General features: G+C 44.6%; 1 protein-coding gene across 1 annotated transcript; it reads left to right on the top strand.

Moving 5' to 3' along the window:
* Positions 1-1,662: 1,662 nt before the first annotated feature.
* On the top strand, positions 1,663-22,642 carry CREG2 (cellular repressor of E1A stimulated genes 2). The gene is made up of 4 exons (XM_043467974.1): positions 1,663-2,344; positions 5,376-5,545; positions 16,121-16,234; positions 17,885-22,642. Exons 1-4 carry the CDS (start codon positions 1,937-1,939, stop codon positions 18,030-18,032), a joined length of 840 nt encoding a protein of 279 aa, XP_043323909.1. The 5' UTR covers positions 1,663-1,936; the 3' UTR covers positions 18,033-22,642.
* Positions 22,643-23,060: the final 418 nt, after the last annotated feature.

Below are 23,060 nucleotides of genomic sequence, written 5' to 3'. Positions count from 1 at the left end.
AGAACAGAGGGGCTCAGAGACGTGAGAAAGGGCATAAAAGACGCCGACACACCGGCATACAAGACTGTTCACAAAACTTTATAACGGAAACAAGTCAAATTCCCATCCATCAGCTGTTGTTATTCAGTCGCTCAGTCGTGTCTGACTCTTTGTGACCCCACAGACTGCAGCACACCAGGCTTCCCTGTGCTTTCCTGTCCCCTGGAGTTTGCTCAGACACATGTCCATTGAGTCAGTGATGCTGCCCATCAATCAGCGAATGTTTTTAAATAGTGGTCGTCTCACACAGCCCTCTCTCACACCATCCTGGCCACATTCTCTCCGGGTGCGGGCATTTATTCTCCCTCTCTCTCTCTATCTGACTGCGCCAGGGTCTCAGTTGACCCACGAGGGATAATCAAGAGTTCGCATGCTCGGTGCAGCATATGAACTTACAGTTGAGGCATGTGCGATCCAGTTCCTCAACCAGGGACCAAACTAGGGCCCCCTGCATGGGAGCTGGAAGTCCCTCACCTTTATTTTAGTGTATAAGTGCAGGGGTTAATAATCAGCCACCTGTTGCTCTGGCTAAGCCTTGAGAAAATCACCATGGGAAAAGAATAAAAGCAAAATATAGCAATACAGCATAAGCCAAATAAAAATACATCAGGTTGATCAATTGGGGTTGTCATCCCCTGCTAAGCTAAAGAAAAACAGTGTGGACCTTGGAACACCGGGTCAGCACAAGTTCAGAACACTGCTTGTGCACACACTAAGATGTTTTCCCAAGGCATATGCAGGTTTATGACCTCCAGCTAGGTGATAGCCCTTGTACAAGAAAATAGTTTAAAGTAGTCAATAAAATGGGAGATGTGACCGGGGACACAGGAGGCTGACTTCATCGTAGCACAAAGGGTACTTCCTGCTTGCCAAGACTAAATAAGAGTGATGTGGGCCTGAGGAACAGGGCTCTGGACCCAAGAGGTCTTGAGTCCGCGGTCCCATCTTTAAAACTTTAATTCAGTCTCTAGTTTCTTTTTCCCAAACTGTGCGGCGACCACTTGCAATCCCTACCTGCTGTGTGAGCCACAACATGTGAGTAGTGAGCACTTTGATTGTGATTTTATTTTATTTTATTCATTTTTTGATTGTGATTTTAGATGCCCTGCCCCGTGCTCAGTCATGTCTCACTGCTTTCGACCCCATGGACTGCAGCCCGCCAGGCTCCTGTGTCCGTGAAATTCTCCAGGCAAGAACACTGGAGTGGGTTGCCATGCCCTCCTCCAGGGGATCTTCCTGACCCAGGGATGGACTTGCAGTCTCCTGCAGGTGGGTTCTTTACTTGGAGTTTTAGATGAACTGGTGGCAACGCTCTCCTGTCACAGCCAAGTGTAAGACGACCACGGTCCTTACAGAGCAAGCGGACAGGGCTTTGGCCTCAGAAGACTTGGTAAGACGAATCTCACCATCCCCCTTCGCTCTGCTTGCTCCTCGACCAAATGACAACCACCCCTGCCTCTTGTCTATTTCACAGCACACAGCGCTTGCTCCACGCCACGCACTGGCCTAAACGTCTCCGAACATTAACCGCTTTCATCCTCCCATCCCTCACCCCCGCGATGTAAATACTATTTTCTGTGTTTCCTAATAAAGGAGCCGGGCAGAGAAAGGCTACGTGACTCTGCAGGGCCGCACAGTTGGTGAGTGGAGGAGCGCGCTGGACCTCAACCACCCCGCATCTGGCTGCAGAACGCTGAGCCATCCACTCGGAGAAGCAGCGCAGCCCCGGCCGGGCGGGCGCGCAGCGGGGACTGCGCACCCGGGCTGCAGTGCGTGCGGAGCCCCACCTCCCAGCGCAGCGCGCGGCGGCGAGGACCGCCCGGGGCCCCACCCGGGCACCTGCGGCGGGGGCGGCGCGTCCCTCTCGGGGTCCCCCGGGCCCCGCGCGCTCCGCAAGATGTCGCGGCGCCGCGGCCGGCGGCCCGGGCCCCGCCTGTCCTGGCTGCTGTGGTGTGGCGCCCTGCTGTCCCCGGCCGCGGGCTACGTGATCGTGAGCTCCGTGTCCTGGGCCGTCACCAACGAGGTGGACGAGGAGCTCGACGGAGCCTCCACGGAGGAGGCGCTGCCCGCGCTGCTGGGAGACTCGGGCAGCCTCTGGCAGCGGAGCTTTCCGGCCTCGGCGCACAAGGAGGACGCACACCTGCCTCCCCCGGAGGGCGCGGCCCGCGCCAGGCCGCCCCCCGCGCCGCCCGGGATGTTCTCCTACCCGCGCGAGGGCGGCGCGAGGCTGCGCCCGGGCATCGCCCGCTTCCTGGCCCACGCCAGCGCCTGGGGCTGTCTGGCCACCGTGTCCGCCCATGAGAAGGTAAGCCGCCCCCGCCGGAGCCGCGTGCAGGGGCGTGCCTGGCGCGCCCAGGGGACCCGGAGAGCCTGGGGCCACTCCCGTGCTCCGATCCAGGTCTAGCAGACCCGCGCGGGGGTCTGGATTGGGGTGGACAGCGTGTAATTAATGAAAGCAGATTCTGCTTCGGTTACCGGGGCAAACCCGGGGCGGGGGGGTGCGAGGGGAAGGACGACAGACAAGCAGGCTTCCTGCCAGGTGGCTGAGGACCTAAGCGCGGTCTTGAAATGGCCAAAGAGGGGGTGCAGATCACCACGCCTGACCAGAGACCTGGACAAAAGAAGCCAGAGCTGCCTTTGGCATCATCAAGTAGCACATCCAGCCCTTCCCTGCGTCCAGCCCCATTCCCGCGCACTGACCGGAATTGCCCTGTCACCTGCTGGCACCAGGACGGTGGCTTTGGTGGAAATTTACGTTTAAAACAATGGCATTCGAGAATTGTTCTGGGAAGGAGGCTTACTGTGCTGAAGCTGTGAGTGTTGGAGTGTCAGCGCTGTTACCAGCTGCAGCTGTCATCCTTCATTTCACAGGTTATTTTATTCACCTGCTAGACGTGATTCCACCTGAAGCTGAAATAACATGGTTACTTGATGAGGACGTAGCATTCCTACATGAACACCCCCATAAAGATTTTAGGGCTGTTGAGATAGATGCAAGGAGTCCAGTGGTGGTCCAGTGGTTGGGACTTGGCCTTCCCATGCAAGGGGTGTGCTTCCATCCCTGATGGGCAGCTAAGATCCCACCTGCCTTGAGTTCCAAAAGACAAAAAACAGAAGCAATATTGTAACAAATTCAGTAAATAAACAGTCCACTTAAAAAAAAAAAAAAACTTTAAAAACATATCAATGTATGACAAAACCCACTGAAAAAATAAAGAAAGAAAGAAAGAAAGAAAAAAAAGAGATAGACATATGGCAAAAACGATCACAATATTGTAAAGTAATTATCCTCCAATTAAAATAAATTAATAAATTTTTAAAAAGAGATAGTTGTAAGGGTTTTATTACAGGGCAATAATTTGAACCCCTATTTATTTAATGCAAAAAAAGTTTTATTTTATTATGGCACTTGTAGGTCATGGAGTGGGGGGCGGTGGAAGTTTCTGGGCCCAGATCCGGGTCTCACCAGCTCCGAAACTGTGGCTAAGTCACTGGGTCCTTCACTTCTCTTTCCTCATCTATGAAATTATATTGGACTAGGTAGTTCTGGAGAGAAGGCAATGGCACCCCACTCCAGTACTCTTGCCTGGAGAATCCCATGGATGGAGGAGCCTGGTGGGCTGTTGTCCATGGGGTTGCCGGGAGTTGGACACGACTGAGCTACTTCCCTTTCACTTTTCACTTTCATGCATTGGAGAAGGAAATGGCAACCCACTCCAGTGTTCTTGCCTATAGAATCCCAGGGACGGGGGAGCCTGGTGGGCTGCCGTCTATGGGGTCACACAGAGTTGGACACGACTGAAGTGACTTAGCAGCAGCAGGTAGTTCTGAAGGTCTTTTTATGCCTTGGGAAAAAAAAGAATCTAAATGACAACTTTATTCTGATGATGGTGATGATCTTAACATCTCTCACAGCCTTCAAATAGTTTTCCACAGCAATATCTTATGCTCCTAAGACACACCTTCAGAGGATATCAAGCTGATTTTGGTTTAAAATATAGATCACTTCCAGCACTTAGAAGTCTAAGGCCAAAGTATTCAAAGATATTATGACTTTCAACATCCCTTTTCTTAACCTTGTTAGTAGGTCCCTTTCCCACTATCGACATTTACACCAAATCCAATAAATTCAGAGAACATGTACTACGTGCCTGGAGTGTGTGCCCAGCGTGACTCCAGCCAGTTTGTGAATCAGTTCAGTTCAGGCGCTCAGTCGTATCCGACTATTTGCGACCCCATCGCAAAGTTTGTGAATGACCAGCTGAAAAACAGGATCTGGTAATGACATGCTACCATTTTGTAGGATTTCTTCAAAGGTTAAAGCCTCCCCTTATCACAATTCTACATACTGTTGTTGAGTGATACTTCAAAGACAGCCCCGAGTGCTGAGCTAAGTAACAATGAGAAACACACTCTATAAAGGGTAAAGGTCATGATGCTGGACCCAGCAGGGCTTGGGAAAAACCTGAGAAATATTTGTGTCTATGTCTGAGAATTTCACCTGCTGTACTGAATGAGCGTGAACAGAAATTGCTTTTGCCTGCTTCTGTGTCTTCCTTGAAGCTAATGGGATAAGAAATAAATTCCCTTAAGTTACTGAATTATATGACTGAAATATTATTTACTACAATAAAATTTTGACTGAGAAGTGAGGAAGCAGTATAACCCTAAAGGAAACTATAACAGAAAGTTCCTGGATTCCAAAGACCAGGTAAGAGGTGAGGTTTAAATTCTACCCCCAGAGTTGCCAAAAATTTGGGGCAGGTGGTGAAGGCAGTGGGATTCCCGGGGCAGCTTGTGAGAAAGGTCTTTAGTGATCCCTCCACCCCTCCAAGAATTTCGTTGCCTTTCCCCCAAATAACTTTCAATTTAATAGAGTGGTTTTTTAATTAATTAGTTTTTTATTTTGTCCCTTAATTTTTTGGTTTGTTTTGGGCCACACCACATGGCATGTGAGATCTTAGTTCCCGGATCAGGGATCGAACCTGGGCCCCATGTGGAAGAGTGGAGTCCTAACCACTAGACCATGAGGGAAGTCCCAATACAGTGTGTTTGCTGTTTTTCTGAAGCTTCAAGAGTAATTCCCTCACCATCCCCCATCCACAGGTGCCACTGCTAAGCTCCTCTATAGAAATCATGAAGCCATCAACAGGTAAAGTGGGTAGACTGGAACCACTCTGCCTGGGCTCATGACCTGTCAAAACCGTGGTCACGTCATGCTGCCTTCGCATCCCCAGGGCTCTGTTTTCTGGTCAGAGACACAGGCTTAGCTCCCAGCTCAAGTCAGTCCACAGCCCTGTATTGAAAAGGTCTTTTTTTTCCTTGATGTTTGTTAGATCCCAGGCCTGCCATTTGGGACCTGCCTGCCCATCAGTGATGGCCCCTTCGACAACAGTACTGGGATTCCTTTCTTCTATGTGACACCCAAGGACCTCCTTGTGGCCGATCTGATGAAGAACCCCATGGCCTCGCTCCTGCTGCCAGAATCTGAGGGAGAGTTCTGCAGGTAAGCAAAGGCCTGGCCTCCCTCACCCAGCTCCCCTACACAACGCAGGGAGCTTGTGGCGTTCGTGGGGCCCGGAGATGCAAAGCCGTGTCCTCGCCACTCGGCCAGCGCTGTTTTTGATCCCAGCTCTGGCTCTCACCAGATTCCAAGACTGTGGCCAAGGCACTGGGGTCTCCATGCTGCTTTCATCATCTATGGAATTAAGTGATGAGCTAGGGAGTTTTGAAGGTTCTTTTTTGTTTTGAAAAAAATTATCAAAGCAACAACTTTATTCTGAGGATAGCAATGATCGTAACCACTTAGGCAGCTTCCAGATGGTTTTTCATGTTTCTATTTTATGTCCCTAAGACACACCTTTGGAAGATATGAAACTGAAATGTGAAGCTGATCTTGGTTTAAAATACAGATCATTTCAAGCAATTAAAGGTCTAGTGCTGGGGGGATTTCCCTGGTGGTCGACAGGCTAAGACTCTGAGCTCCCAATGCAGGGGACCTGGGTTCAATCCCTGGTCAGGGAAATATATCCCTAATGCCACAGCTAAGACCCAGCACAGTCAAATAAATAAACAAATAAATAAAATATTCTAAAATTTATTTTTTTCAAGTCTAATGCCAGGGACTTCCCTGGTGGTCCAGCGGTTAAGACTCTGCTTCTAACACAGGAGGTACAGTTTGATCCCCGTTGGGGAGCTAAGATCCCGCCATGCCAAGGGGCACAGCCAAAAAAAACCTATAAAAGTCTAGTGTCAGTGTGTTCCAGATACATCAGCAACATATGTTGTAAGAATGTATTATAAGCCATGGAATCAGATCGATAGAATTCTACCATTCATGAGGCGTGTGATTTGGGGCACAAAGTTAGTGAACTTTGGGAGCCTCCATTTCCTCATCTGTGAAATGGAAATAGTAATTTCCACCTCCTATGGGGAGGGTTGGAAAGATTTGAGTGTCTTGCATAACACGGGTGAGTAAATGACGGCTCTTGTTGTGATGGCAAAGGTGGAGGTGGGGAGGAGAGGGTAGAGACGGAAGAGCCAGTGGTTTGTCCCCCAGGAACATGCTGCATAGTCTATTTATTGTTCTTCTACCTGTCCCCATGAGGTATGCGCAATGAAGACCCAGAGTCCCTAAAATCACTTTCTCGAAAACTTTCTAGGGACTTCCCTGGTGGTCAAGTGGCTAAGACTCTACACTCCCAATGCAGGGGGCCCGGGTTTGATCCCTGGTCAGGGAACTAGATCCCACATGATGAAACTAACAGACCTAGCACAGCAGAATAACTAAATAAATATTTTAAAATAAATAAATGTTACTTCTTTTTAAAAAAAAAAGAAAGGACAGTTAGGCAAAAATGGAACACTGTAACACCTTTGTCTGAAATAAAAATGTGGTGCTGCTAGGGAGATGTCTGCACCCAGCTAGCTTCTGGAGGGGGGGTGCATAGGAGGGACACCCCCACAGGGGTGGCAGAGGTGGGGGGAGACCTCGGGAGAGTCCCTTCACCCCCGGAGTCTCAGTTGTCTTCACCTGTAATGTAGTGATGCTTTAGGAACTCAGGTAAAATTCCTCCCAGCTCCAAAATGCTGTACTTCTTTATGCAAGGCATGAAAAACATATTAAGTGAACAGATGTCAGTTCTTAAGGGGCATGCTCGGTCGCTTCACTCATGTCTGACTGTTTGTGACCCCATGGGCTGTAGCCCACCAGGCTCCTCGGTCCATGGGATTCTCCTGGCAAGAATACTGGAGTGGGTTGCCGTGTCCTTCTCCAGGGGATATTCCTGACCCGGGGATGGAACCCAAGTCGCCTCCATTGCAGGAGGATTCTTTATTGCTGAGACACCAGGGAAGTGCTTCTTTGGGGGAGGGAGGTGGTAATAATCAGAGCAACAGTGCACCATAAAATGCAGCCTGGATAAGGCCCTGCCACTTACACCCCACCCCAACCCTCCACCCCGCTCCCCCCACCCCCTGCACCGGAGCTGACAGTGGAGATCCGTCCATCCAGCCGGAGGCAGTTCAGTTTACCCAGTGCTCTACCTGGGCATCTTTCAAAACCCAGACAAGATCCACACAATCCTGAGATTCTCCTGCTTAAACTCTTTCATTAGGAAAAGATAACAAAATCCTGAATATGGCCTAGGAGACCCTGCCTAGGGGTGCCACCTACCTCTCAGAATAAAAATAATGCCTGATCCCTAATAATTAATATGATCCCTAATAATTAAGTTAATGACCCCTAATAATTAATAATTCACTTAATATGTGATTTAGGCCCTCCTTCAATGCAGGAGACACAGGTTCAATCTCTGGGTTGAAAAGATCCCCTGGAGAAGGGAATGGCAACCCACTCCAGTATTCTTGGCTGGAGAATTCCATGAATAGAGGATCCTGGTGGGCTACAGTCCATGGGGTCACAAAGAGTCAGATAGGACTGAGCAACTAACTCTATTAAGTGTAGAGCTTCAACCTGAAAACTTGTCATCTAAGCTGATGTATGTGTTTGGCATGTAGCTCAGAAGTGCTTTTTTAAAAATTGTGATAATTGACATGTTGATTTGATACATTTATGTATTACAATATGTTACCCCTACAGTCCTAGCTAACAACTTGATCACATCACATAATTATCATTTCTTTTTTGTGGTGAGAACATTTAAGATCTAGTCTCATAGCAACTTTGACATTTATAACACAGTAATGTTGAATATTCATTGGAAGGACTGATGCTGAAGCCCTAGTACTTTGGTCACCTGATGCAAAGAACCGACTCACTAGAAAAGACCCTGGGAAAAGATGCTGGGAAAAATGGAGAGCAGGAGGAGAAGGGGGCGACAGAGGATGAGATGGTTGGATGGCATCGATGACTCGAAGGACATGAGTTTGAGCAAGCTCAGGGAGATGGTGAAGGACAGGGAAGCCTGGCATGCTGCAGTCCATGGGGTCACAAAGAGTCGGACACGACGGAATGACTGAATGTTGTTGACGACAACATTGAGTGTGATCACTGTGCTGACTTTAGATCTCTAGGACTTAGTCATCTTCTGACTGCAAACTTGTGCTCTTTGAGCAACATCTCCCCAGTTCCCAAGCCCCTAGATTCTCATAACCACCACTGAATCTGTTTCAATGTGTTTGGCTTTTGTAGCTTCCGCATATAAGGATATCATGCAGCATTTGTCTTTATCTGACTTAGTGTAATGCCCTCAAGGTCCATCCATGTCACTGCAAATGGCATTAGTTCACTGTTTTTATGGCTGTATAATAGTCCATTGTACATATGTACTATATCTTTATCCATTCATCTGTCGATAGACACAGATTGCTTCCATGTCCAGCTGTTGTAAATAGTGCCGCTGTGAACTTCAGCATACATGTATCTTTTTGAATTAGAGTTTTTGTCTTTTCCAAATATATGCCCAGGAGTGGGGTTGCTAGATCATGTTGTAACTCTATTTTTAGTTTAAGGAACCTGCACACTGTTTTCTGTAGTGGTTGCACCAGTTACATTCCCACCACCAGTGTAGGAGGGTTCCCTTTTCTCCATGCCCTCTCCAGCATTTATTATTTGTAGACTTTTTGATGGTGGCCATTCTGACCAGTGTGAGGTGATACTTCACCAAGGTTTTGACTTGTATTTCTCTAATAATCAGTGATATTGAGCATCTTTTCATGTGCCTGTTAGCCATCTGTATGTCTCCTTTGGTGAAATGTCTATTTCGCCCATTTTTTGACTGGGTTGTTTGTCTTTTTGACGTTGAGTTTTTTGAGTTGTTTGTATGTTTTGGAGATTAACCACTTGTCAGTTGCATCATTTGCAAATATTTTCTCCCAGCCCACAGGTTGTCTTTTTATTTTGTTGATGGTTTCCTTTGCTGTGCAAAAGACTTTTAAGTTTGATTAGGTCTCATTTGTTTATTTTTGTTTTCGTTTCATTTGTCTTGGGAGACTGAGCTAAGAAAAATTGCTGCAATTTTTATCTGAGAATGCCTTGGCTATGTTCTGTTCTAGGAATTTTATGATGTCATGTCTTCTATTTAGGTCTTTAAAACACTCTGAATTTGTTTTTATGTATAGTGTGAGGGAGTGTTCTAACTTCACTGATTTATGTGAGACTGTCTTTTCTCCATTGTATATTTTTGCCTCCTTTGTCAAAGACTAGTTGACCATAGGTGTATGGGTTTATTTCCAGGCTTTATTCTGTTCCATTCATCTATTAATATATGTATGTTTAAAATATATATATATATGTTTAAAATATATATATGTATATATATGTATGTATGTTTTTGCCAGTACAGTTCTCTTGACTCCCATCTCAGGCCATATTTAATTGAATGCTATTACCCTGCACTGTATTCTCTTGGGCTTCCTAGGTGGCTCAATGGGTAAAGAATCCATCTTCAATGCAGGAGACGCAGGAGATATGTGTTTGATCCCTGGGCCAGGAAGATCCCCTGGAGGAAGGCAGGGCAACCCACTCCAGTATTCTTGCCTGGAGAATCCCATGGACAGAGGAGCCTGGCAGGCTGTGGTCATAGGGTCACAAAGAGTTGGACACTGAGCGACTGAGCACATGTCCTCTAATCTGACCTTCTGCCTCCCTCTCTAAGGACCCTTCTGTTTACATTGGGCCCATCCAGATAATCCAGGAGAAATGTCCCATCTCATGGTCATTAACTTAATCGTATCTATGAAGTCCTTATTGCCGTATAAGTAACAGTCATACGTTCTGGGGGATAGGATGTGGACATCTTTGCGGGGAGGCTTTATTCAACCCACTGGATGTACCAGTTTCACGGCATTTGCAAGTGTGGAGAGAAACACAGTAATTCATCCTGATGTATGCTGAGGCTCTCATTGGTATTTTGAGGGAGTCATGATTGTTTGTATTTATAATATACATGTTTTTTAAATATAGATATTAAAATGACTCACATGTGATATGCAATCAATGAATATAAATTTTAATATATTCTTAGCACTGCAAAATGATAGAGACAGGTGAGAACTGCAGACGAATGGGTTGTAAATTGGCCAGTCCTGTGAAGTCGTGCTTTGCCCGTTAGAGTGAACTGTTTTTAGCATCCCTGCTGCTCTCCTGCCTGGGAGTGGACCTAGTCCCCCCTTTTGCATGTCTTGTCCCTCTGCATGTGTCCCTCTGGAGTCTATTGAATCACAAGACTTGATGCTAGATCAGAGAAAATCCTAGCCCAAGACACACACAGAAATGTAGCAGCCTGTCCTACAAAGACACATGGCCAAGGCTTCCAAATGACAAAGATTTCATCCCAAGAAACGCAGAGCAGCCATGGATAAGAACATCAAACAGGACGGGAAATGGCATCAACAGCATGAAAGTGGACCAACTTGTTCAGAGGCTCAGAAAATAGAGGCTGGAAGGGCCTGCAGATGAACCCAAATAACTTTCATTGTTATTCCAGAACAGACTGTTTAACAAAAAAAATAGTGTTGGACTTCCCTGGTGTCCAGTGGTTAAGATTCTGTGCTCCCAAGGCAGGGGGCATGGGTTCGATCCCTGGTCAGGGAACTAAGATCCCACATGCCACATGACAAAAAGTAAAAATAAATAAATATAAATACATAAATTGGGCCAAGATATTACAAAAAAGACTATCTGAAAAGAAAAAGTGACCCTTCCTGAGATGAATCTGCTCCACTCCACTCCACCTCAACCTCAGAGATGCACAGAGATGCACAAATGCAAAATCGGCAGCAGTCACTGTTAAAAATCTTTAATAGTGATGTTTTCTTGCTCCCTTAGGAGCCAAGGAATGAAGTTAAGCTAGAGTCAGGGGTCAAGGAGTAGCAGATGGTGTCGCAGACGAGGGAGCCTGTGTAGATGCTGAGCAGGAAACAAGAGGAATACAGAAGACCTCTGGAGGTTCAAGGGGGCAGAGCAGGCGGTTCCTTTGTGCCCGTAGTGCCAACACCCCCAGGTAGGGGAGTGGGCCCCTAAAAACCCTGGACTGGTCCAGACAGAACAAGGCCATTCAAGGCTTCCAAACAGCACCAGCAACATCTCTTCCATTATTTTGCTCTATAATCCTTATAAGATGTAATATTTTGTCTAAAGAACAGACAACAGGCTTCAGGGGAAAATTCATTCTCTTGCCTTTTCCAGCTTCCAGAGGCTCTCTTCTCTCCTGAGTTCAGGACCCCCTCCCATATTCAAAGCCAGCTATGGCCAGGAGAGTATTTTTCCCATCACATCACTCCAACCTTCTCTTTTGCCTCCCTTTTCCACTTTTAAGGATCTTTGGGATCACATTGATCCCAGGTTGACAATCCAGGTCAGCTGATTAACTCCCCTTGGCCATGAAAGGTGACACATTAGAGAGTTTGGGGTGGACGTGTACACGCTGCCATGTTTAAAATGGGTCACCAACAAGGACCTACTCTACAGCACAGGGAACTCTGCTCAATGTTAGGTGGCAGCCTGGGTGGGAGGGGAGTTTGGGGGAGAGTGGACACATGTATTTGTATGGCTGAGTTGCTCTGCTGTGCATCTGAAACTATCACAGCGTTGTTAATTGGTTATATGCCAATATAAAACTAAAAGTTTAGAAAAAAGGAAGGTAACATAGTCACACGTTTCAAAGATTAGTATGTGGACTTTTTAAGGGGCTATTATCCTGCCTATCATAGGTGGGAAGGAAGTTATATGATGTTTAGAGGGGTTACCTACTGTGTAAATGAAAAGCTTTCAATTTACCTATTTAAACACATTATCTTCTTTTTTGGAGAAGGAAATGGCACCCCACTCCAGTACTCCTGCCTGGAGGATTCCATGGATGGAGGAGCCTGGTAGGCTGCAGTCCGTGGGGTCACAAAGAGTCGGACACGACTGAGCTACTTCACTTTCTTTCTTTAGTTCCTTTTGGAGAAGGAAATGGCAACCCACTCCAGTGTTCTTGCCTGGAGAATCCCATGGACAGAGGGGCCTGGTAGGGCTGCAGTCTATGGAGTTGCAAAGAGTCAGACACGACTAAGCAACTAACACACACACACACACACACACACACACACACACACACACACACACACACACACACACACACACACACACACACACACACACACACACACACACACCCCTTCTTTCTAGCTGGTGTAATCACCACCAGTGGAGATGCAAAATGCTCCCTTCTTAAATGCAATGTGTTCTTCTATCATGACTTACTTATGAATCTTCATTTCATTGCTTTCATGATGGAGCAAGTTTGTGGGGAAAAAATGGCTTTAATAGCAAACAAATTCGATACAACTGATGACAGTCTTGTCGGGTATATGTAAATTTCGTTCCCATTTACTATTTTTACTTTCTCCTATCCATCTCAGGTTTTCATACAAGCTTCACTGTCAATTCAGTGTTTACAGCTATTATGTAGATTGCCTCCCATCCTTCTTTCATCTTAGAAAAATTCACAATTCAGCAACAACATTTTTGCAGTGTCAAAACCACTACGAATGGTAACACTTTCAAATGGTACACAATGTTCTCACATGAAGCAATTTACCTGAACCTGTGGGCGTGTCCACTCTTTCTCTTGTTATGACTCAACAGGGTGTGTAATAAAGAAAAACTTGTAGGCAGGTGAAAACAAGTTCCCTAAGTATAAGCAAAATATATGTTTTGCTTAACAAATATACCTTTCTCAAGTTAATGTTATAATGGACAGGAATGAGTTCTAATGAATCAAGCCTCAAAGCTGCCGTTTTGTGATTTACACCATCTTTGAAAAGAGCATCCTCAGAGTCTCCTTGGTCAGCTGTACCGGGGTCCCAAGACTGTACCGGGCTCAGACTCCTTAGAAGAACTCACAGGACTCAAGAGCTCGTGGTTTATTCCAGTGAGAGGATACAGATCAAGGCCATCAAGGGCAAAATGTGCATGAAATGAAGTCCAGAAAAAAACAGGCCTGAGCTTCCAAGGGCCCCTTCCCACTAAAATTACATGGGGATATACTTAATCCTCCCACAAATGATGTGTGACAATAAGTGCAAGATATTGTCAACCTGGGAAGCTCACCTGAGCCTTGGTATCCAGGGTTTTTATTGGAATCCAGTCACTTGGCAGTTTCAACATCTGCATGATTTTTCTTAGCTACTCAGACTCAGGGCCCAGGAGGTCAAGCTGACCCAGCATGGCCCAGGGCCTCAGGCACAAAAACATGCTTATGAAGTAGGACATCTCAAGGGCTCAGAGGTATCTTCGAGGAGCCAGTCAGGGGTTGGTCCTCCTGAAGACAGGCCTTTCAGAACCCAGGTCTGCTGACTTACCCCTTCACTGCCCACCAGGAGATAATGGTATATGACCGTTATTTTTTTGGTCTTTTCCCAGCTTTATTGGGGATAATTGACAAAATTATAAGATATTTAAAGTACACACCCTGATGATTTGATATACATACACATTGTGCAAAAATTCCCACCACCTTACAGCCAGTAAGGAGAAGAGTAGAGAGAATCCTTAAAAAAATAAAACTAGACCTACCGTATGACCCTGCAGTCACATTCCTGGGCATATATCTGGAGAAAAACATGATCCGAAAGGATACCTGCACCTCAGGGTTCATTATAGCATTGTTAACAATAGCCAGGACGTGGAAGCAAACTAAATGGCCCTCAGCTGAGGGATGGATAAAGAAGATGTGAAAGAAAATGTGGTGTGTATATATATATACAATGGCATATTATTTAGTCATTAAAAAGAATGAAATAATGCCATTTGCAGCAACGTGGATGGACCTAGGGAGTGTCATCAAGTGAAGTAAGTCAGAGAAGGAGTAGTATCGTGTGATATCCCTTATATGTGGTATCTAAGAAAAAATACAAATGAACTTACTTACAAAGCAAAAAGAGACTCACAGATTTAGAGAATGAACTTATGGTTGTTGGTGGGGGGGGGGTGGGAGAAAGGAAGGGGAAAAGGGATACTTAGGGAATTTGGGATGGGTATGTACACACTGCTACATTTAAAATGGATCAGCAACAAGGATGTACTGGGTCCCACAAGGATACACAATGTTCTGTGCTCAATGTTACCTGGAAGCCTGGCCAGGAGGGGAGTCTGGGGGAGAAGGGATACATGTATTTGTGCAGCTCAGCGCCTTTGCTGTCCCCTGAAACTGTCACAACTTTATTAATTGGCTGATACCAGTGCAAAATAAAAAGCTAAAAAAAATCCCACCATGCAGTTAATTAACATATCTGTCACCTCCTGTTTATCTTTTTTGTGAGAACATTTAAGTTCTCTTCTCAGAAAATTTCAACTATACAATATAGCATTGTTAACAAGAGTTGCCATGTTATAAATTAGATTCTCAGACTTTTTTCATCTTATAGCTGCAAGTTCATACCCTTTTACCAAACTCCCTATCTGGCCCCTAGCCCCTGGAAACCACTTTTCTTCATTACATAATTATAATATTCAAAATATAGAAGTATATAAAATAAAAAGAACTTTTCCCCAACACCTCAAGCCCCTCAAATCTCTTTCTGACTTGACTAAGTGTGATCATTTCTAGGTCTGTCTATCCATGTTGCTGCAAATGGCATTATTTCACTCTTTTTTATGGCTGAGTAATATTCCATTGTACATATGTACCACATCTGTCAGAAAGAAAAAGACAAATATCATATAATGTCACTTATATATGGAATCAAAACTATGACACGATGAACTTATCTACGAAACAGAAATAGACTCACAGATGTAGAGAACAGCCTTGAGGTTGCCAAGGAGGAGGGTATTGGGGGAGGGACGGACTGGGAGTTTGGGGCTGGTAGATGTGAACTATTACATTTAGAATGGATAAGCAATAAGGTCCTACTGTATAGCACAAGGAACTATATTCACTATCCTATGATAAACTGTGATGTAAAAGAATATTTTTTAAATAATAAAATATATTAAATATTTTACTATTTTATATATTATAACTGAAGCACTTGGCTGCAAGCAGGAATTAACACAACATTCCTGTAATTTTATTGGAACACAGTGCATCAACTGTGTTCCAATAAAATTAAAAAGTTAAAATATTTTCACACAGGCAGCGTAACAGGTGTGTTTGTGGACGCTAGATGTCAGTCTGCATCCTCGGGGCAGGAGACAACTTGGGAAGTGCTAGTCAAGAGCACACGGGCCAGGCCAGGGCTCTGCAAGGCCCTCACTGGGAGCCCCTGTTCAGAGTCAGCTCGCTGCTCTGTACAGATCCCGGGGGCATCTCTCATCTGACCACATCTTTATCCATCCGTCTGTCAACGGACATGAGGCTGTTTCCTTGTCTTGGCTGTCGTGAATGGTACTGCGGTGAACAGTGGGGTGTGTGTATCTTTTTGGAATATGGTTTTCTCTGGATAGATGCCCAGGAGTGGGATTTCTGGATCATACGTGTCAAAGTGTTTTCAAGTAATTCCAGAAAAATGTAAAAACCTGAATGATATAACTAGCAATGTAACTTTCTTCCTCTTTTTAGTAAAATCCTCCATATATCCAACTGATGTTCTATCATCCTTTTAATATCTGGAAAATGTCCTTCAAATGCAGAAAAAACATCGTGGACCCAGAAGACCCTCGCTGTGCCCGGCTAGTGCTCACTGGTCAGATGGTCGCCGTGTCCCCAGAAGAAGTAGAATTCGCCAAGCAAGCCATGTTTTCAAGGTTGGTATGTGGTTTAAGGCGCTTCCCCTGTGGCTTAGCCTTAAAGAATCTGCCTGCAATGTTGGAGACGTGGGTTCGATCTCTGGTCCAGGAAGTAAGATCCCACATGCTGTGGGGCAACCAAACCCAAGCAGCTCAACTACTGAGCCTGCACACCATAACCAAGACCCAGTGCAGCCAAATAAACAAGCAGCACACTGAAACGCAGAGACATCCTGCCAACCATGCTGAAAAAATAAAATGCAGAGACATCACCTTGCCGAAAAAGGTCCACCTAGTCAAATCTATGGTTTTTCCAGCAGTCAGGTATGAATGTCAGAGCTGGACCATAATTCTTCAGCTGAGTGCCGAAGAGTTGATGCTTTCAAATTGTGGTGTTGGAAAAGACTCTTGAGAGTCCCTTGGACAGCAAGGAGATCAAATCAGTCAATCCTAAGAGAGATCAACCCTGAATTTTCATTGGAAGGACGGATGCTGAAGCTGAAGCTCCAACTTTGGCCACCTCATACAAAGAGCTGACTCACTGAAAAAGACCCTGATGCTGGGAAAGATTGAAGTCAGGAGGAGAAGGGGACAACAGAGGATGAGATGGTTAGACAGCATCACCGACTCAACAGACATGAGTCTGAGCAAACTCTGGGACATGGTGAAGGACAGGGGAGCCTGCCGTGCTGCAGGCCATGGGGTCGCAAAGAACTGAACATGACTGAGCAACTGAACAACAACATATATTTATATTTATTTTGGCTGCACTGGAGCTTCTTGTTAGTCATAGCTCATGGGCTTAGTTGCTCTGAGGCATGTGGGATCTTAGTTCCCAGACCAGGGATCGAACCTGAAACCCCTGTATTGGAAGGTGGATTCTTAACCACTGGACAGCCAGGGAAGTCCCAATAAATATTTAGAAGATAAATAAATACTCAGGTTTTTAACAACAAAATAAAAAGAGATAGGGCTCAAAATTCTTTTAACATTTCATACAAAGATATTTTAAGCCTTTCTTGATGCTTCCTGATAACAATGGCCCACATCCCCTGAATGCTTCCTCCATGCAGGTTCCTTGGGAGCCTCACTGTCTGTTCCCCACGCAGCCCTGTGATCCCAGCAGCATCCCTCTCACCCCACATGACCAATGAGGAGAGGGCAAATAGCCCGTGAGGCATCCTGGTTTATCAGCAGCCAAACTGGGGTTCAAACCACATTGCCTGGCTCCAGACTTGAGCTGTCCACCACCCTCTGGGGACGACAGCGTCCTGCCCTCCTTTCGGGGTCCCAGGCCCCAGCCCTGGCTCCCTGGCTTTGGCCTCTGGCTGGTTTGAGCAGGTTTCACAGAGGGGGCTTCCCTCGTAGCCCAGTGGGTAAAGAATGCAATGCAGGAGACGCAGGCTCGATCCTTGGGTCAGGAAGATCCCCTGGAGAAGGGAGTGGCAACCCACTCCAGTATTCTTGCCTGGAGAAGCCCATGGACCGAGGAGCCTGGTGGGGGCTACAGTCCATGGGGTCACACAGAGTCAGACACGACTGAAGCGACTGAGCCCAAGAGACCTGGCGTCTGCCCTGTGACCTGGCCCAGGCTGCGTCCTGCCCTCTGCTCCAGAGGGCACGCCTTCCAATGAAAACTGCTCTATGGTGACTTCTTTATTTCCACAGACACCCAGTGATGAGAAAGTGGCCTCGGCCGTATGAGTGGTTCTTCATGAAGATGAAGATAGAACACATCTGGCTTCAGAAATGGTATGGAGGAGTAGCCGACATCTCCAGGGAGGAGTACTTCAGAGCCGTTCCAAGAAAGGCCTGATGGAGGGAGAGGAAAGTCCTCGATGCTTGCGTAAAATGGAAACCTTTTACGCAGCGCCGCCGGACAGCGGTTGACTGCTGTCTCTTTGTGGAAGGGTTCACAGCAGGCCTGTCACCCTGACAGCGAGCAGGACGAGAGCAGGTCACCGGGGACCCCTGTGCTGGCAGGAGAGTGAAGTGGCCGTTTGCAAATCCCCAGATCACACAGGGACTCCTCCTAGAGAGTCTGTTCACATGCTTTCAAACCAGACTCACCTGTGTGGGAGCACTGTTGGTTGTTATAGTGACGTGTTGAGACAGCTGCTGTTCCATTCAAACAAAAATTCTGCCTGTATGTACAACGTGATTGTTTTGTATTATGAGAATATGTTTGTTGCTCGTTGTGCCCAAAGCCGTGTCTTGCTTCTAAGCTCATTGCAACCACAGAAGAGCTAAATACGCGTCAGACAGCTGTCATCTTGGGCTCAGGGTGAGGGTGCAGGAATCTTCGTCTATGGGTTACCATCCTGCTGGGCTTCCCTGGTGGCTCAGTGGTAAAGAATCTCACCTGCAGTGCAGGGGACCCAGGTTCGATCCCTGGGTCAAGAAGATCCCCTGGAGAAGGAAATGGCAACCCACTCCAGTAGTGTTGCCTGGAGAATCCCATAGACAGAGGAGCCTGATGGGCTACAGTCCATGGAATCATAAAGAGTTGGACATGACTGAGTGACTAACACTTTCACTTTTTCACTACCATCCCTCTGTTGAATGGAGGATGCATGCTTGAGTCTCACTTGCTAAAATGCACTGGTCACTCATGAAGCTTTTTCCCCCTGCAACGTGACAAACCACGTGAGAATGTCTGAGTTTGGTGCACAGCCCTGGTCTAGGTCATGGTCAGGTCATGACAGTGCATTACGGGAGGGGCAGCTTCGGCATCAGGCTCCCCAGGTCCCCTCTCCTGGTGCTGTGACAAAGCGTCCCCTTCTCTTAGACACAGGTGCTCAGTCTGTGGTGTAGAGAGAAGAGGGGGAGAGGGAGAGGCTGGAAAGGAAGAAAAGGCCACATCTAAGAAAAGGGAGGAAAGAAGTCAGTAGCCGAAGGCATGCTTCCTGCCCATCCGTGGGCCAGGCCCTCAACAGGATCATCTCACTGGAGTCTGACAACCAAGGAGACGCATCATCGTTGCCACTTTCAGACAAGAACACTGACGCTCAGAGAGCTGAAGTCAGCATCCAGGGCCTGACTCCAGCATGCACGGCACACAGTGGACAGAGTGGGGCCCAAACAACGTCCAGTTCTAAGAACAAGACAAAGAGTTCCTGAAATACACAGGCAGTCACTGAATCGGCAAAATCTATAAAGCGATGACTGACCTAACTGTGGATGATCGGCTACTATTTTCTACCAAAAAAAGAGAACAAGTCTCTGAAATTTGATTATTACTTTAGATTTTAAATTTTCTACAAATTATACACAGGAGTGCCCAAATCATACCTTTGTGTATACCTAAGGCCTTCAAGGACCTATGAGTACACATTTGAGACCACTTACATTTGAAATTTATAAGGGATCTAGCAAGACCCAGTTTTCTGCCCTTTTTTAATGACTCTAAACCCTCTTTGGTGGGTTAGGTATGTTGTATAAACATTAAAAACACAACACAAAAAATATAGGAAATATTCACTTAAAAAATAAATAATAGTGTTATTAATTGTTACACTTTTGTTTAAAAAATTAAGACATGAAGAGAGTTTGAGTTGTCAAAATATTTTTAAGTGCCTGTTCTTAAAAGCATAGTCAAATGCACAGAATTCTTTATTTATCAAAAGTCAAGTCACAAAGCATTCTTTAACAATAGCAATGTCTAATATAGAAGAATAAAGTAAATTTGAGGGTAAAAATAGAGCTACCATATGACCCAGAGATCCCACTCCTGGGCAAGAGGAGAGAAAACCATAATTCAAAAAGACACATACACCCTGATGTTCATAGCAGCTCTGTTTACAATAGTCAGGAGGAGGAAGCAGCCTAAATGTCCATCAACAGAGAAATGGATAAGAAGATGTGGTACATGTATACAATGGAATATTACTCAGCCATAAAAAGGAACAGAACTGTGCAATTTGGAGAGAGGTGGATGGACCAAGAGACTTACACAGAATGAAGTAGGTCAGAAAGAGGAAAACAAATAACGTATAATGTTACTTACATGTGGAATCTAGAGTAAATGATACAGATCAACTTAATTGCAGGGCAGAAATAGAGATACAGACAAGAACAGATGTATGGATGGGGAGGGGAGGGGATGAACTGGGAGGTTGGGATTGACACATATACATTACTATGTCTAAAACAGATGGCTAATGAGGACCTGACGTGTAGCACAAGGAGCGCTACTCAATGCTCTGCAGTGACCTGATTGGGAAAGAAATCCAAAGAAGAGGGATTACATGCAAACATATAACTGATTCACTTTGCTGCAAAGCAGAAAACAATACAACATTGCAAAGCAACTATACGTCAATAAAAATCAATTTAAAAAACAGATCCTAACCCTAAACATGAAATATAAAGCCATAAAACTTTTTTTAAAAATAGAAAATCTTTAAGATCTAGGGCTAATCTAAGCTAAGCCTTCTTAGACTTGACACCAAAGGCCTAAAGTCCATAAAAGGGAAGTTTGATAAATTGGACTTCATCAAAATTTTACTTTCGTTCTACAAAAGATCATCATGTTAAGAAAATGAAAAGACAGGCTACCTACTGGGAGGAAAAACCTGCCAATGGCATATTCAACAAAAGACTACCATCTGGAATAGATAGAGAATGCTTAAAACTCAACAGTTTTTTAAAAATCCAATTAGACAATGGAGAACATGAACAAACTTTCTCTGAAGATAATATGGCAGGTGAGCACATGAAAAGATATTCAACATCATCAGTCATTATGGAATTGCAAATTAAAACTCTAATAAATACCATGGGGCACCTACCAAAATTGCTAAATTATAGTAACAACATCAAATGTTAGCAAAGATGCAGAGCAATGGGATCAGTCTATAGCTGATGGGAAAATCAAATGGAACAGCCACTCTGGAGAACCAACTGACAGTTTTTTACAAAGCTAAACAAGTGACTGTCATACCACTCAGCAATTGCACTCCTGGGCATTTATCCCAGAGAGGTGCAAACTTATGTTCACACAGAAACTTGTACATGAATGTTCAAAGCAGTTTTATTCATAATATTCCAAATCTGTAAATAACCAGATGTCCTATAATGGGTGACTGGTGAAATAAGTTGTGATACAGTCAAGCCATGGAATACTATGCAGCAATAACTGCTAATTTCTGATACAAGCAACCACTTGCATGAGTCTTCAGAGAATTATGCTGAGTGAAAAAGCTCATCCACAAAGTAACTCCATTTATAGAACATTTTGAAATGTAAAAGTCTAGAAATTGAGGATAGATCAGGGTCACCAGGGAGGAGGGTGGAGAAGGAGAGAGATGAGTATGACCATAAAAAAGGTACTTACTGTGATGGAAATGTTCTCTAGCTTGTTTGTATCAATGTCAAAATCCTGGTTGTGATACTGTATCATTTTGCAAGACTGGGGGCAAAAATAGATAAAAGGCACACAGAATCTCCCTATTCAATCTTTTAACTCCCTGTGAATGTACAATTATCAGCAATTCTTTTGGAGTAAAAAGTTTAATAAACAAAATTTAAGGCTTAGCTTAAATAAGACATTTATGTCCTTTCACTGGTTCCTAATCAAGTGAAGAACTGATCTATGTGCCAAAGCCTAGCAGAACAGATGACAGTTTGTTTTCTTTAGCCATTAATATATGCACTTTTTGGAAGAGGGAGAATATTTCTTTCAAAGTTTTCAAGAGGTATTCAACTTAATACTGAATACAGATTAGTATGAATTCAACAAATCTGCTGTATAGATTTTATGTGGGACACTTAGAAGAGGAGGAAATCTTCCAGTTTCTGGCAGAAACACATCAAGGTACAGGCATATATAGTTCTCAAAGTCCGTGCACAGTGACTCTCCACTGATGTGCATAGCAAACAGCTGTATTTCCAGTCATCCTCCACTAAGAATTCTTTTCTTGTTTCTATGAATAAGCTATATCCTACCCCACACATTTTTATTTTCCATGATTGTACACATCTATGATGTTGACATAGACAGTGTAATTCTGACGTGACTTATTTCAATATGCCTTTTATATTTCAGCATATACATATATATTTGTATATGTATACATATACATACATAACATATACAGTCTTGTATGTTGACTCATTCTAAGAGGTTTGGGTTGAAATGTATTTCTACAATTGTTCCAGAAAGTCTATTTCATTTTTAATAATTTAACCATCAAATACTGTTCTGAAAAAAAAATTCTCTAATTTCTTGATGCTTATTTGATTGCTTATACCAAGTCAATTGCTAAAAAAAATTTGAATTATAATGAAGCTATGGTTTGCACTATGTAATGCATGTGGAGTGTAAAATATATTTTTGGAACTGGATATGTCTATCTAGTTAAACATCATTTCATTCCAGATATGATTTCCATGCTCAATTAAACAAATGTATAATATTTCTACACAGCCCTTTCATGGGACATTACCAATTGACGTTATTAGATTAATAAGAAAATAGATGCTATTATAATAAATCAACAGTTACATTTCCAACAGAAAGAAAAGAACTAGCTGGGTGACTGTTGTTGATATTACTTTTTTTTAAATTTAGCTGCAGCACACGTCATTGTCACGTGTGGGATTGGAGTGTGGGATCTACTTCTCTGACCAGGGATCAAATTCAGGCCCCCTGCATTAAGAGCACTGAGTCTTAACCACTGGGCCACCAGGGAAGTCCCTTGATACGATTTTTTTTAAAGCTCTGAGTACAATGCAGTTAATTTGCAGACTGGAAAATGCTGATATAACCACATTTCAGTATTCCCACTCTTAGAAATCTTTGCCATTTTTAGCATAGTTGTTATTCCTAGAATTCAGGGCTTCC

Source organism: Cervus canadensis, chromosome 5 (assembly GCF_019320065.1).
Source record: "Cervus canadensis isolate Bull #8, Minnesota chromosome 5, ASM1932006v1, whole genome shotgun sequence".
Lineage (NCBI taxonomy): Eukaryota > Metazoa > Chordata > Mammalia > Artiodactyla > Cervidae > Cervus > Cervus canadensis.
Note: the sequence above shows the minus strand (reverse complement) of the source record. Positions and strands in the feature narration are given on the sequence as shown.

Bases quoted from the DNA above. Each gene is read 5' to 3' on its own strand.
- CREG2 (XM_043467974.1), top strand. From the start codon at position 1,937: ATGTCGCGGCGCCGCGGCCGGCGGCCCGGGCCCCGCCTGTCCTGGCTG. The intron at 5,546-16,120 runs GTAAGCAAAGGC...CTTCAAATGCAG, and splicing joins TCTGAGGGAGAGTTCTGCAG to AAAAAACATCGTGGACCCAG. The intron at 16,235-17,884 runs GTTGGTATGTGG...TTATTTCCACAG, and splicing joins AAGCAAGCCATGTTTTCAAG to ACACCCAGTGATGAGAAAGT.